Source organism: Betta splendens, chromosome 13, assembly GCF_900634795.4.
Source record: "Betta splendens chromosome 13, fBetSpl5.4, whole genome shotgun sequence".
Classification (NCBI taxonomy): domain Eukaryota; kingdom Metazoa; phylum Chordata; class Actinopteri; order Anabantiformes; family Osphronemidae; genus Betta; species Betta splendens.
This window is the reverse complement of record NC_040893.2, coordinates 17,563,985-17,578,489: the sequence shown is the minus strand read 5'-3', so window position 1 is coordinate 17,578,489 and position 14,505 is coordinate 17,563,985. Positions and strand designations below refer to the sequence as shown.

The 14,505-nt window shown below is 47.4% G+C and overlaps 2 protein-coding genes across 4 annotated transcripts in view; one reads left to right on the top strand and one right to left on the bottom strand.

The window, feature by feature from the left end:
- Nucleotides 1–540: 540 nt before the first annotated feature.
- On the top strand, nt 541–12,090 carry LOC114867758 (tripartite motif-containing protein 3-like). 2 transcript variants are annotated; one of them, XM_029170710.3, is made up of 13 exons: nt 542–705; nt 6,056–6,228; nt 6,608–6,848; nt 7,010–7,161; nt 7,256–7,436; nt 7,518–8,247; nt 8,340–8,443; nt 8,522–8,689; nt 8,771–8,939; nt 9,385–9,444; nt 9,678–9,748; nt 9,960–10,100; nt 10,196–12,090. In XM_029170710.3, exons 2-13 carry the CDS (start codon nt 6,083–6,085, stop codon nt 10,346–10,348), a joined length of 2,316 nt encoding a protein of 771 aa, XP_029026543.1. In that variant the 5' UTR covers nt 542–705; nt 6,056–6,082; the 3' UTR covers nt 10,349–12,090. The 2 variants fall into 2 exon arrangements, with proteins under 2 accessions (XP_029026545.1, XP_029026543.1); XM_029170712.3 differs by lacking the exon at nt 9,385–9,444 and having other exon boundaries at nt 541–705.
- The window catches only part of frem2b (FRAS1 related extracellular matrix 2b), a 46,104-nt gene continuing 42,479 nt past the window's right edge, over nt 10,881–14,505 (bottom strand). For both annotated transcript variants that reach the window (XM_055513933.1, XM_029170709.3), the window contains exon 24: nt 10,881–14,203. In XM_055513933.1, coding sequence (XP_055369908.1) covers nt 13,697–14,203 — 507 coding nt within the window. In that variant the 3' untranslated portion in view covers nt 10,881–13,696. The remainder of the gene's footprint in view (nt 14,204–14,505) is intronic.

The following is a 14,505-nucleotide window of genomic DNA, read 5'->3' as shown; positions in this document are numbered from 1 at the left end:
CATGCCACCACCTGTCTTAGCAGATAACACAGGAATTCCCTGTTGATTGTATGTGTATGCACCCCCCCCCCCCCCCCCCGCCGTACCTCTTACCCTCTGATTTGCCCGCTATACATACTGTATAACATGTATAATATACACATAATTAGCAGTTTTCCAGATCACATCAGCTTTAAATGTTAACTAAGGCATGAAACCTGAAACACAGTAAAACGTTTAAGCCACTAAACTGCAGTCACTTCCTAAATGACGGCCTGTTTATAATTCAGTCGTACATTCCGCGCGCTCCACTAATTCTTGGTAAGCTTAAAGGTAATAAAGTGCATCCTTTGTCCTTTTAAGGGAACTGGGTGGTATGCTTGGAAACCAAACCCCTTTGCACCAGACACACTGTTTCCCTCAGTGGGTTCCTGAGATTTCAGCTCCTTTGCATATTCCCTGCCCCCTCCATATGCTATTGGGTTCCTCAGCTCCTCCCATCGGTCTCCTGACCAATGCTGCACGTAAGCCAGTCCCTCGGCCTCCTCCTTTCTCCTCTCCTCTTCCTTACTGTCCCCTTCTTCTCCCAGACAGACCCTGCCCTTTCCTTTTTGTCGCCCGGTCTGTGGATTCTGTTGTAGAGGAGAAGCCCGGGACGCTGACAATGGGAAGCTTTCTCCAGGGCCTGCAATGCTGACACTCCAGTCCCTCTCCTTGGGAATTCATGTGAGTACAATTTGGCCTTTCACTTGATTTTACTGTATCGTGTTTCTGCCTTTCTTTTCCATCCTGTTTTGCGCCGTTATGTGGAGTCGTCTATGATACAATGAGTGGAAACGGAGCAGATAAATAATTGATTTCCTCATCCCAAGCAGCATCTGTGTACTGGTAAATCACAGGGGGTTGTGGTGTGTGAGACAAGCTATTTTTAGCTTGAAGAACAAAGTATTTCAACCCATCCTTGTTGAGGATCCTCTGCTACACAGAGCAGCGCACTGCTTCCATACTTTATTGCTTCCTCAGCCAACCCACACACTTCTCCATTTTAGCTCCTCCGAGGCCCTGGATGTCGGCTCAGTAGCAGGTGGGCATCTCTGCTGCAGTCTGAGGGCTGGGCTCTCTAATCATGGATTCCTGCTCTTTTGTTAGAGGATTAGTTATCTTTCATTGGTTTTCTGATCTGAATTTGTATGGCGTGCACCTCTGGGAAGCTATGTGAGCCACATGTGAATCAGCTTGTTGTTTGCTTATGTCAGTCTGGTGTGTTGCATTGTACTGCAGCAACAGTGCAATGCATCATTTCCACCTGCTTGGCCCAGACGGTGAGCAGATGCTCCGGTGGCTTCTTTGATTAGTCCTTGTGCTGTTGAAGATGACAAAACCTTGATGTCAAACCAGCTCTAAAGTCACATTTGATGAGTGCAGCTGGTGGAAATGTTGTCCGTCTACTCTGGGTCACTGGGAGGTTGCAGGTGGTCCCAGAACACGCCAATCTGAGGATTTCACTTTGTATACATGAGCTTGGAGCCTGTGCCCTCCAGATAGACAGGACAACAGCAGCAAGAGAAAGAAGACAGCTGAGCTGATAATGGTACAAAGTCTAGTGAGTTATTAAGCAAGACAAGATACATGTATACTGTAACAGGTATAACAAAGCATATGACATGATGTAAGCGTCCAGAGCCTCTCTGCAGCTCCTATGCAGGTGGAGGTCAATCGCAGGCAGCCACAGCTGTTACAGTCACTGAGCTTTTATAAAATCTGCAGTGCACGTTGTGGCTGCAGTCGCACTGGCTGCATGCTGCATTATGCTCCGTCAGCCTGTGATGGTGGCTTCACAGGAGGCGACGCAGATGCCTCCAGACCCGTTCTTTGTCCTTGATTAAGAACTGCCCAGTCGTCCAGGCTGCACGTTTTACCATCACTTATCTAATCTGCTCTCCGTCGCTGCCACATCTTATCAGTCTGCCTGCAGAAAAACAATAAAAGACAAAGTGTAGTACCAGAACCAATGGCACTTTACAATTAGTGTCATTTTAGTCATGCATGTATAAGACCAAACCTAAAAATGTCTTCTTGCTGTTTGCATGGAGACAGATGCAGGCAAAAGCAGGTAGAACCTGTTTAAGCTAAGATTGCTACTTTACTGTATGTGGATATTGTCTGATGAGTCAGGCCTCGTTTCTGCCCACTCACTCCCCAAAACACAGAAAGGAACTCTGTGGGAGGAGAGATTCTCTGCATTCATGTCCACATCCTGCTTTTCTTTCCTCTGTCTTTCCACAATTCCATCAATATGTTGCAGCACATCGACACAGTGGCACATTTCACAATCCTGTATTGATTCACTTAGACAACACAAAGCCCTTCAAAGAAAATAATGGATAATTAAATATTAACCTGATGATGACATCAGCGTAGAGGGGGCTGTATATGACAATCTCAGTTTACCTGCTAGTTTATTACTGCGTCTCCCCCTTTCTTCATTAGATTTTAATTACTTTCCTAAATCATTTAGAATCATATCAATGCTAGATCTGCTCAGGCTGGAACAATTACTGTGACGATAACCATCATCTCAACAGCTCACGAGTGCGTCCTGTTCCTTTCATCCCAGTTTACTGTGACACAGATATTACTGTTAACAACTAACAACTAACTTCTAATTAATATTGAGTCATTTAGCATACACTGCACAGGTACAATACAGAAACAGTACTGTTGAAAAACAGCCTTCACAGCTGTCTCCTCAGCGAAGGAAGATGAAGGGAAACTTCTTTTTACGGCCCTTGAAGTGCAAACATCCTGGAATCCTCAATAGTCACAGCTGGGGAATGATATTAACAACCAACAAACTACAGCCGTCTTAAAGGGCCAGGTCACAACGTTCCCATTACCATTTATAGGCTTTCAGTGAAATGGCCTACAAACTACTGTATAGGTAATCGACAAGTAGATACAGGAGCATTTCTTTGATGAAGCTATGAGACATATTATTATATCATATTATTTCTTTCAGTAATAAATCATCCTGCTCTGCGCTATTTCTACACATCATTTGTTTTATCATCAAGTCTCATAATTTTTGTAAAAAGTATTTACATGGCGTATTTACAGAGTGTGTCTTGACTTCTTATCACAGTATCAGGGTCTTTCCATGGAATATTACATAATATGTTTTATAAATAATTAAACAGGACTGTGAGCATAGAAAGTGGATCGTCTGGTCAGTGTTTCTCATTTGGTCTATTAGTCACTGCAAAATATATATTTATTTTGAACTACAGCACAGTGAAATGTATTGTCCTGGACTCCAGCAGCACATATGAGTCATTAATTTCTGCATTATTGAGGACTGAGAAGTGTTCAGAGTGTGAGAGTTTGATAAAGTAGCTTTGCTTTCCAGTCCATGAAAACAACATGCTACCACCAAAACAGGCCGCGTTTAATGGGAGAGGTGAAGATCAGGGCATTGCAGCCTCCTGCAGCAGACAAGCTGCAAGCAGATTCAACTGAGAGCCAATTAAAATTAAATTAGGAGCTCGTAGTCAGGTGCGAGCACCAGTAACTCCTGCCAGTGCTTCACTGAAGGAACTGGCATTCGTCAGGCCAGATCTGTGCGTGTGAATGCGACGTGTTTCCCTTAATTCAAATTAAAGTTGACTGGGCTTGATGGTGTCACCAGAGTCTGCACGGCGCAGTAATCCAGATGGCAGACGGGGCCTGACCCTGCAGGAGGACATTAAGCCACTTACAGGGAAGGCTGGGCGAGAGTGACAGGGCCGTGCACAATCACCAAAACAGGTCCTGTGGCCTGTTTTGCAGGCGCCACGAACCGATGAAACGGAGAGGAGGCCAACGCTACAGGGACAGACGGCAGAGTAGGATGAATAACTTCAACTGAGAGGCGCTGATCACGCTGCGCATGCGACAAGGACTATATCTGGTCTCATGCTGCTTTAAAGCACACTTCAAATGCAGAGCTCTCCTCTGTGCTCTTTGTACTCTGCTTTATGCAGGAGCCATTTTTAAACATTTCAACTCAGAGAAGGCTCCTGGTATTTTTGGACCCACCAAATTTAGAAACTCTTTGTGCACTGTCACTGATACTTAAAGTTCCAAGTAAAGTTCCATTAATCTATTTGCAGTGACTTGTGTGAGACGTCTTTCTTTGACCAACGTGCGATCCAGCTTTTCTTTATGTGCACACCTACAGTTACTAAGAGCTGCAGTCAGGGAGGGACTGTTTTTAAAGAAAGGTCCTTTTTCTGTGGGGAGGCAGCTGGAAGGAACTGAGCTGAGGAGGGCAGCTGAAGAAACACACAGGCAGAGAGGGGAGAGGAGGGGAGGAGAGGAGAGGAGAGGAGAGGAGAGGAGAGGAGAGGAGAGGAGAGGAGAGGAGAGGAGAGGAGAGGAGAGGAGAGGAGAGGAGAGGAGAGGGGAGGGGAGGGAAGGGAAGGGAAGGGAAGGGAAGGGAAGGGAAGGGAAGGGAAGGGAAGGGAAGGGAAGGGAAGGGAAGGGAGGCGGTTGCAGGCAGATGAGAGGAGGAGCTTCAGGGCTTTGGCTTCTAAAGCTTCCTCCTGATGTCACCATTCAGCTGCTGCATTTCAAGCCCATGTGAAGGGAAGGGGAGGGAGGGCTGCTAGGGGAAGACAAGCGGGGGGGGCAGAGGGAGTGGGTGAAGGGCTGCTTGTGTGGACAGTGAAAGGGCTCAGCGCAGCTCCTTAGTCACTCGTCCTTGTAATCACTTGGCAAGTGGCAACAATGGGGTCTGCGCGCCTGCGAGACATTCATGCGGCTGGGAGCGAGACGGGACAATAGGAAAAGTGAGAAAGAATGAAGGGAGGGGAAGGGATGCGGGTGGAGGCTGGAGCAGAGCTGGAACCAGAGCTCGCTGAGAGGGCAGCTGTCTGTGAGGCCTAATGCACACGCTTCCACTGACTTTTAGACAGGTGGTCCCTGACCTCCATCTGCTGGAAGTCAAGCTGAGGAACTGGAGACAACGCTCAGGCAGACGGTGGCTGGTTCCTGAACTGGTTTTGTGCGGATCCACGTCCGACGGGTCCAGAAGCCTGTTCAGGATCAGTGAATCATACGAGGCTGGAGAATTGTGCAGTCACGGTGCTGTGACGCATGACGTGGCGATGGCCAAGTTGACATGAATCACTTAGAAAAGCCCCGTGTGTTTGTTCTAAGGAGTCACTTGATCTGGGAAAACAACCGCACTTATGCAACATTAAAGTTCATAGTGAGTCGTTGTGAGTTGAGTTGACTCGTTTGTTGCTTCATGTGAACGCTGGCTGTTTTTCCCTTTGTCTGTAACTGTAATAATCCATATGATGAAATCCATTCTAAATTATCAGACTGTCCGGCTACAGAGATCTGCCCTCGTTCTGGGAGGACGTCCGTGTTTGCTCTAAGTGAATGAAGTCAGACTTAGCGGTTGACAAACACGGGGCAGGTTTTACATTGCTGCTGTCAGAGTCACGTTACATCTGTGTGATCTAAAGTAAATATCACTTATTTGTGTGACAACTCTGACAATACCAACTTACAACGCTACTTAAATGTAAGTGTTTCCCTCATGCATTCGTCTCACATGCTTAGTTTGTGTTTATTGCTGGCATTAAAGCTGCGCGTCTGCGGTTTTGCTGTGACTTTAATCCTTGTTGTGCTCATGTACATAATGACAGTGCTGCGTGTTTTCGGTATGTTGAGATAATCTGCGTTCGACCCAGTGATACGGTTTCACACACAACGAAGCAGCTCCTCTCAGATGGGAGCGATGCCCCGTGGGATTAATAACACATTCACATTTTCTTCCCTGCTCCAGCCTGATCAGGCATTTAATTTGAGATTTGAGGCGGCTGTTGGTGAAACAAAATCCCACTGACACAGTTAAATACGGGGCTAAAGCACAAAATGCCGGCAGATACGAGTCTCGGGTGAGGTTGATAATGTTAACAGCTCTATGACTCACATCCTCCCTGCGCTCAAGCTGAGGGTAAGCGAACGCACCCTCCTCACCTCGGCTCCTTCCTGCCTGCATTCTTAACCCTTCTCCTCTTCCCTGCAGGTTAAGCGTCCCCCGTTGACCCTTTGAATGTCCGTGGCCATGGCTAAGCGTGAGACAGGCAGCACCAGCCCTGTGGTCAGGCAGATAGACAAGCAGTTCCTGGTCTGCAGCATCTGTCTGGACCATTACCACAACCCCAAGGTCCTGCCCTGCCTGCACACCTTCTGTGAGAAGTAAGCCCCGCGTCAACCCGCCACCTTTCATTTCACAGCCTCCAGATATTTCATGCACGAGGTGCTAGATTGGTGCGTCTTGCCAAATTGCAGAAAATATAATAATAGTTTGATGCATTGTTGAATAGCTGCTGTTTGCATAACTGATGCTTGCAGCTGGTTCCATAAGTAAGATTCCTTGTACCAAACCCCAAATCACACCACCTCCACCAGCCATTCCCCCATTATTGTGGCCTCTGGATGATGTAAGACACCGAGCTCTGCTACAAAAGGCAGTGAACGTCCCATTTGAGTAGTCTTCAGCCAGAATCTTATTATATGCCTTCTGTGGATTTGGAATTGGAGCTTCAGCCTCATTCATTTTTTTTTCATCTCGTAGATGTTTACAGAACTACATCCCTCCTCAGTCACTGACGCTGTCGTGCCCAGTATGCAGACAGACCTCAATCCTGCCAGAGAAGGGTGTGGCAGCCCTGCAGAACAACTTCTTCATCACGAACCTCATGGAGGTCTTGCAGAGGGACCCGGAGTGCAGCCGGCCTGAGGCCTGCAACGTCCTTGAGTCGGCCAGTGCAGCAACCGCCTGTCCGCCCCTCTCCTGCCCCAACCACGAGGGCAAGGTAAGAAACAAGACGGCAGCAGCAGCTTAGGTCCACACATCAAGTTCATGTCACCGTGTGTTTGTTCAAGGTTTGCCGGGAGCCGTATGTTATAATATTTGCTTGCACTTATAAAAGCAAAGACAGCTCAGTCGTCTTGCGCTCCACTGCACCACCTGCAGGTGATGGAGTTCTACTGCGAGTCGTGTGAAACGGCCATGTGTCTGGAGTGCACAGAGGGGGAACACAGGGAGCACGTGACCGTTCCTCTGAGGGATGTACTGGAGCAGCACAAGTCAGCGCTCAAAAACCAGCTGGACGCCGTGCGCAACAGGTACCAACGCTAGCGCTGCCGCTCCGCGTCGTCCCGGACCCGACACCCAGGGAGCTGCTTGACTTTGATGCTGTGTTCCGCCTTCCTCTGGCAGACTACCTCAGCTGACGGCGGCCATTGAGCTGGTGAACGAGATCTCCAAGCAGCTTCTGGAGCGGAAAAACGAGGCGGTGACCGAAATCGGGAACACCTTTGACGAGCTGGAGAAGGCCCTGCACCAGCGCAAGTCTGCTCTGATTACAGAGGTGGAAAACATCTGCAGCACCAAGCAGAAGGTCGGCGTCCGGTGCACGTCAGAACCTGCTGATGGTCCGTGTTTTCAGTCCTGACTGTTTTGTCTCTCTGGGCTTCCTCAGGTGCTTCAGGCCCAGCTGACCACTCTGCTCCAGGGCAAGGAAAACATTCAGAGCAGCTGCAACTTTACAGAGCAGGCCCTGAGCCACGGCAGCGCCACCGAGGTGCTGCTGGTCCAGAAGCAAATGAGCGAACGGGTCAGCGCTTTGGCCAGACACAACTTCCCGGAGCATCCGCACGAGAACGGACACCTGGAGTGCCAGGTGGAGACCGACGGGCTGAGGCGCTCCATCCAGAACCTGGGGGTCCTGATCACCACGGGCGCCGTGGGCCACACCAGCGTGGCCACCGGGGAAGGTCTGCGGCACGCGCTGGTGGGCCAGCACACCACCGTCACAGTCACCACCAAGGACAAGGAGGGCGAGCTGGTGAAGAGCGGGAACGCCGCCCTACGGGCCAAGATCAGCTCCGCCGACGGAGCGTGCACCGACGCCGAGGTGGTGGACAACAAGAACGGCACCTACGAGGTGGGCTACGTGGTGCGCTCCGAGGGGGAGTACGCCTTCTCGCTGCTGCTGTACGAGCAGCCCGTGAGGGGCAGCCCCTTCCGCCTGCGCGCCGTCAAACCGTCCGACGTCCTGCAGTCGCCGGACGATGTGAAGCGGAGGGTGAAGTCCCCGAGCGGAGGAGGGGGCCACGTGCGGCAGAAGGCCGTGCGCCGGCCCTCCAGCATGTACAGCACCACCAAGAAGAAGGAAAACCCCATAGAGGATGAGCTGATCTACAGAGTGGGTGGGTCGGACCTCAGTCATGCGTCCAGATACTGTTTTGTATAAAGGTTTCTGACTGTTCCCGCTAAAACCTTAATGATCCTGACTCGACAGGAACAAGAGGTCGAGACAAAGCCGAGTTCACTAACCTACAAGGCATCTCCACCTCCAGCAATGGGCGCATTGTGGTTGCAGACAGCAACAACCAGTGCATCCAGGTGAGTGTCTGTCCTGCTCCGCAGCGGCTAAACTGCTGTGATGACGTATTCAAGCAGTTACACTTCCTCCTTTTGTAGGTGTTCTCAAACGACGGCCAGTTCAAGATGAGGTTCGGGGTGCGAGGTCGCTCTCCGGGGCAGCTGCAGCGCCCCACAGGGGTCACAGTGGACATGAACGGTGACATCATCGTGGCCGATTATGACAACAGGTGGATCAGCATCTTCTCGTCAGATGGCAAGTTTAAGGTGAGTGGTCTCAGCCAGGAGCCAATACAGTACATACGACGGGAACATCTTCCAAAAAGCCCCTCGTCCTCTGAATCGCAGAATAAAATTGGCGCTGGCCGACTGATGGGACCCAAAGGCGTGGCGGTGGACAAGAACGGCCACATCATCACCGTGGATAACAAGGCCTGCTGCGTCTTCATCTTCCAGTCCAACGGGAAGCTGGTGACCAAGTTTGGAGCCAGAGGGACGTCGGACAGACACTTTGCAGGTACCGTGAGCTTCTCAGAGCTCCTTTCACACGTCATTGCATTAGTGATGAATGTCAGGACTTGTGCTTGGGCCAGATTTACAGATTGAACTCACTTTACAGGACTGTTTATTTCAACAACTCGTAATCCATAACCAGCATGTTTCACCATTCTTTTATTCTGCCAGCATGTTGTATATTTGTTCACTCACGAACATCACTATTTTTTTTGTTATTCTTCCTTATGGCTCTGCTATAAATGATTCCATCCATCAGACAGAGCTGTAATGCAGCACTGTAATGTGATTGAAGTGAGATGTTTTATTGCAGCTCACTCATCTAATGTTAATATTTCATCAATTACACCAGTCATTCGCTGATGTGGCTTCAGTTATTGCACAGATAAAACCTTTTTGTGTTGCCAATTTAATTTCTCACTTGGACCTTTTGTTTTCTTTTCTTTTAGAAAAAAGTGATACAAACATTGCACTGGAACAAAAGCTTAGTAAATCTGGCCCTGCTTTCAGTAAGTAACTGACGCACTGTGACTTTGAACCAGGAAATAAATCCTTCTTACATGTTGATGCAGCACGTCTGTCCTGTCTAATGTTTGTTCTCATGTCGACTCTCTGAGTCATCTTGCGACAGCCGTGTCTTATTTTCCATCCAGAAATAGTGTTGAACTTCCTCGTATGTGTTGTACAGCAGTGGATGACACATTCCTCCATTTAACTCCTCTGTGTCCTCTCCTGCTTCCAGGTCCTCACTTTGTGGCTGTAAATAACAAAAATGAAATTGTGGTTACAGATTTCCATAACCACTCAGTCAAGGTAAGGTTTATTACAATATTCACAGTCGTAGCTCTGTTAAAAGGAACAGTAATGTTTAGATTGTCAAAAACTATTTTCAGCCAATAATAAGAATGAGAAACAGTTAATTTAAAGTGATTTTCTTACTGTCTGTTAAACAACATTTGCTGTTTTTCCTTCTCATCACTGCGAAGCGTCCCTCCCTCATGTCCCTGTTTATTCTCTCTTGCAGGTGTACAACGCTGACGGGGAGTTCCTGTTTAAATTTGGCTCCCATGGAGAAGGGAACGGTCAGTTCAACGCTCCCACGGGCGTCGCCGTGGATACCAACGGAAACATCATTGTTGCTGACTGGGGCAACAGTCGGATCCAGGTTATTATGAGAACGCTGCTGAATTCACTGACTCACGACAGCAGGTTGTTATCACAGCAGATCACTCACTTCCTTCTCTGTGCGCCACCCTCCAGGTGTTCGATAGCTCGGGATCCTTCCTGTCCTACATCAACACGACAGCGGACCCCCTTTACGGCCCCCAGGGCTTGGCCCTCACGTCTGATGGTCATGTGGTGGTTGCAGACTCTGGAAACCACTGCTTCAAGGTGTACCGCTACCTGCAGTAGGAGACCTGAGACGGCTACAGTATCTTCACCACAAGAACCGACAATGACACGACAAATGGATTCCACAGGGTGCAATGATTCCCGATACAGCCGTTGGGTTTCCCACATGTAATTACGTGTCTGAACCTAAGTTTACTCTTTTTATGATGTTCAATGAAGGCTGTTTTTAAAGTGACGGTGTAGCGATGGCCATAAGGCTGTGGAGAATGTGCAAAGGCATTTTTGTGTACATGACTGATGGTTTTGGTGCAGCACACTTTCTGTGAGACCGGATAGGGTAGGAATTATTTAACGAGCCATAACTTGTCCAAGTGCATGCCGTTTAGTTTATCTTGAGTCCTAGACGACCGTATACCCATCAGCAGCTTCTCCCGTTAACTAGTTGCTTGCAATGAAATGAACAGTGCTACGCTTCTCTGGCAATGAAATGTAAAACTTCTCCTTTATTGACATCTCACGAACGTCACCACCATCTGTGCATTGATTTGCTGTATGTACTGTACATACATGAATGTACATTGTGTATATTAGCTCACTGCGTGTGTGTGTGTGTGTGTGTGTGTGTGTGTGTGTGTGTGTGTGTGTGTGTGTGTGTGTGTGTGTGTGTGTGTGTGTGTGTGTAATATGACTTTCAAACACGTGGCCTGTTGGCTCTTCCAGGACCAGAGGTCAAGGGGTCAAGGATTTTAAACATGTGTGAATGGCAGCTGTAAGAAAGTGTGCTTTTCATACATACATACCCAGCACAGGCTTTGAAATGAAGAGTTTCATATTTATTTCCATTTTTCCTAATATCTGTCATTTTAAAGGGAAAAAAAACCCTTAAAGCTTATTTATTTTATTTTTTACAATAGCTCAGTATTTACGAATTATTTTTGTAAATTGATGTCCGTTCTTTTCTTTTGAGCTCCACACTCCTTCAGAGAAACCTTTAAGCTAAAGCAGGATTCAGTTCCTTCCACGCGGGGAAAGTTTAGATTGGTGCTTTTGCACATGATCAGCTGTTTTCCAAAGCTACAAAAGTCACATTTGTTTTTTCTAGGTTTTTAGAATCCGTGGTGAAGATTTATTTGTCAGGTGCAAGCAGTGACAAACACATAGAAACTACAATAACACATATCTCAGGTAATCTAGACCCACAAGGAAGACAAACGACTTCAAAAAATACATTTTAAGGTATCAGACGAATGAGGTATAAGACGACTTATGGCAGCTTTGTGGAAGAAGGTGATAAGAATAATTGGGACAGATAACGACGTGTTTCTCCTGTATTTGGTTTCACATAATTATCAAAGTACTCTTTATTAAATGACATTCGCCAGCAAACACGTCCATATTCTAGAATACTCTTGCTTGTTGTAAGCTATCCCAGTTAGATCCAAGGAAAGACTTGTACCAGTAGAGCTTTTGCTGATCTCGCTCCCCCTTGTGTTCATTCCTTGTATTATCATAGGAAGGTCTGGCGCCAAAGCAGGAGAGAGACCAGGTGCAGAAAGCAGCTTCCCGGTCTAATAAAATGAGCTAAATATCCAGACACCAACATTTGCCCTGCACCGTGTAGATATGCACGTATTTATACCAGGAAGCTGCTGCATCTGATCTGTTGCCAAAAACGAGCCCAGACGTCTATGAGGAGTCAAAGACCCATCTCTCTGAGATGCGTCGCAAGGATTTTACTCAAAGCTGTAACTTTGTTTTCTCTATGAATATGCACTGGTAATAAAAGCACATGGTTTACTCAAGTGTTTGGATCTTTAATTGAAAACAGACTTTCTTGAAAAAATTATTTATTTGTAGACCTTGTTGTGGTTGAGGTCTATGTTACAAATACTTACAGCACATACAGTATGCATTTTTAACAATAACCATTCCCAAAGCAACTAAAGGGTATTATAGGTAATACATATGTATATACATACATATAGTACATGTGCATAAAAAGCTCAGATGCCTTTGAGTGAAACAAAGAACCAGTGTAAAAGCTGATTTAGCAAGCAGATTGTGCACAGAAATAAATTCATATTTGGGGTAAACATTTCATGAAGGTATATCACAGGTTGCATAGAATAGTTTTCAGTGTCAAAGTAAAATTGCAAATAAAACTGATAATAGGAAGTAGTCACAGAAATATGAGGTAATCTGAACTGATGGAAATACAGTGTCTGGATGTGACGACACGAAAACAAGAGCCAAAGAGAGCTCGTATAGTTCCATTCTGTGCACGTGGTGGTTACATATTCAAATCACATCAACAAATTCATGCAGTGAAATGATTTTAAGTTCGTGAAAGATTCGTGACGGCACTTTAATAATAGCACGCTAAAATAAATAAATACATTCATAACGAATGAATCAGGAGAGAATTTTCAACGTTAAAGTTGATTAGAGATCAAACATTTCATTCCCTTTTGGCAGAATCTGAAACAGTCTAATGGTCACCGAGCCTCAGAGCGACGCAGAGACGCAGCCATCGGCGTTAAGCTGCACCAGTCGAAGCTTTGCGTGTTTGGAACCTTTACTATACTACACTGTACTTTACACTGCAGACCAGCTGTCTTTAGAAGTCGGCTCGATGCTGAAGACTCTTAGCAAGCGTCGTATTTGATGTCATGTACTAATATAAGATCTTTAAATGATACAGTGGTTCAACAACTAAATATGTGGGCTGTTTAATACTAGTGATAAATACTGTTTTACATAAGATAAAATACATACTGGTGAAAATACAGCAGATCAGATGCATTTGTTACAATTCCATTTAAATCAGCGTTTGGGCTTTTTTTTTCTTTACAAATTCAAACAATGATGAAATACGAAAACAAATGCATGCGAAAGAAGACAAGTACAAAAAGCAACATTCACTCAAATGGTTGCGCAGACAGGACGAACAGGACAGGAGACCCTGTGATCATTTAGGCACGCACTGAATCTCTAGTTTTAGTTTAAGCCAGTGTATACAAACTATGGACAGTGTCTCGAGGCAGCGAACCAAACGTACAAAGCCTGTTAACAGTGAATACAGTGTGTAAAACGTCCACCTACGCAGTGAATCCCCAAAAGAGGCATCTTCTGTAGCACCTTTGGAAACATAATAAACCATTTTTGGATAAAGTGGCAACAAACACAAATCAGTTATTGAGAGCCAACAACTTGACAAGTACCTTGACACGGCTACTAGCAGAGTTTGTGTCCCGACCGCTTCCCGCGCGTGGAAGCAATGCAGTATTTCAAGTAGATTTCTGAATGGAATCAAAGCTCTCATAATTTGTGACGCTTCATCCACAATCTTCAATTTTCGTCTGAATGCGAGGAGGCACTTGCCAAACAAAAGCATCAGCCAGGACTCTCCTAGACCTCCGAGCTGTCGCCGTTGCCGGGGCCTTGCGTCATCATGGGCTCTGCGCTGCTGGAGGTCTTGGCTTTGCCTTTATCGTCCCGCTTGGCGCGGAGCAGCAGCGCCGCCGCGACGACCAGGAGGACGGCGAGGAGCAGCCCCACGAAGACGCCAATGATCAACACCGGCCCGTGGTCGCTGCCGTCCGCCTGGTTGAGCTCGCGGGGGACCCCCCCTCTGGTGAAGACCTCCCTCTCCGGGCTGGTCCTCTGCTGGCCGCTCCGGTCCAGTGCGATGTGCAGGATGTTGGTGCCGCGGTTGTTGTCGGCGCCGATCTCCTCCGGGACGTGTGGCGCGGCGCCGTTCGACCGTCTGACGCGGCGCCGGCTCTTTGGGTCCGCGAGCGCGTGCCGGGTCAGCGCGTGGTATTCCAGGCTCCTCTTCCCGATGCCGCGGTGGGCGTTGTCCCGGGAGCGCACGGTGTAGATGGTGTGGATGTACCACTCCCTCCCTGCCGACACCTGCACAGGTCAACAGGTATTGATTTAGAACCTCACCGCTGTAGGTCAGACCCAAACAATATAATAATCACATGTCGCCTCAGACATTTAATGCTGTAAGTCGCTGCACAATTTGGCTGAAAAGCAGAAAGGTTTTTGCCACTTGACGTGAACTCAAGCCCTGTGGGGATAGTGATGCTGACCTTTTCCTCCTAACAAGCCAAGAGACACAAACTCACTGGCTGAAGAAGCTGGAGTCGATAATGGGGGAGCGTGTGAGTCATACGTTTGGACCTGTCATGAGGCCACATAAAGGCCAGCCC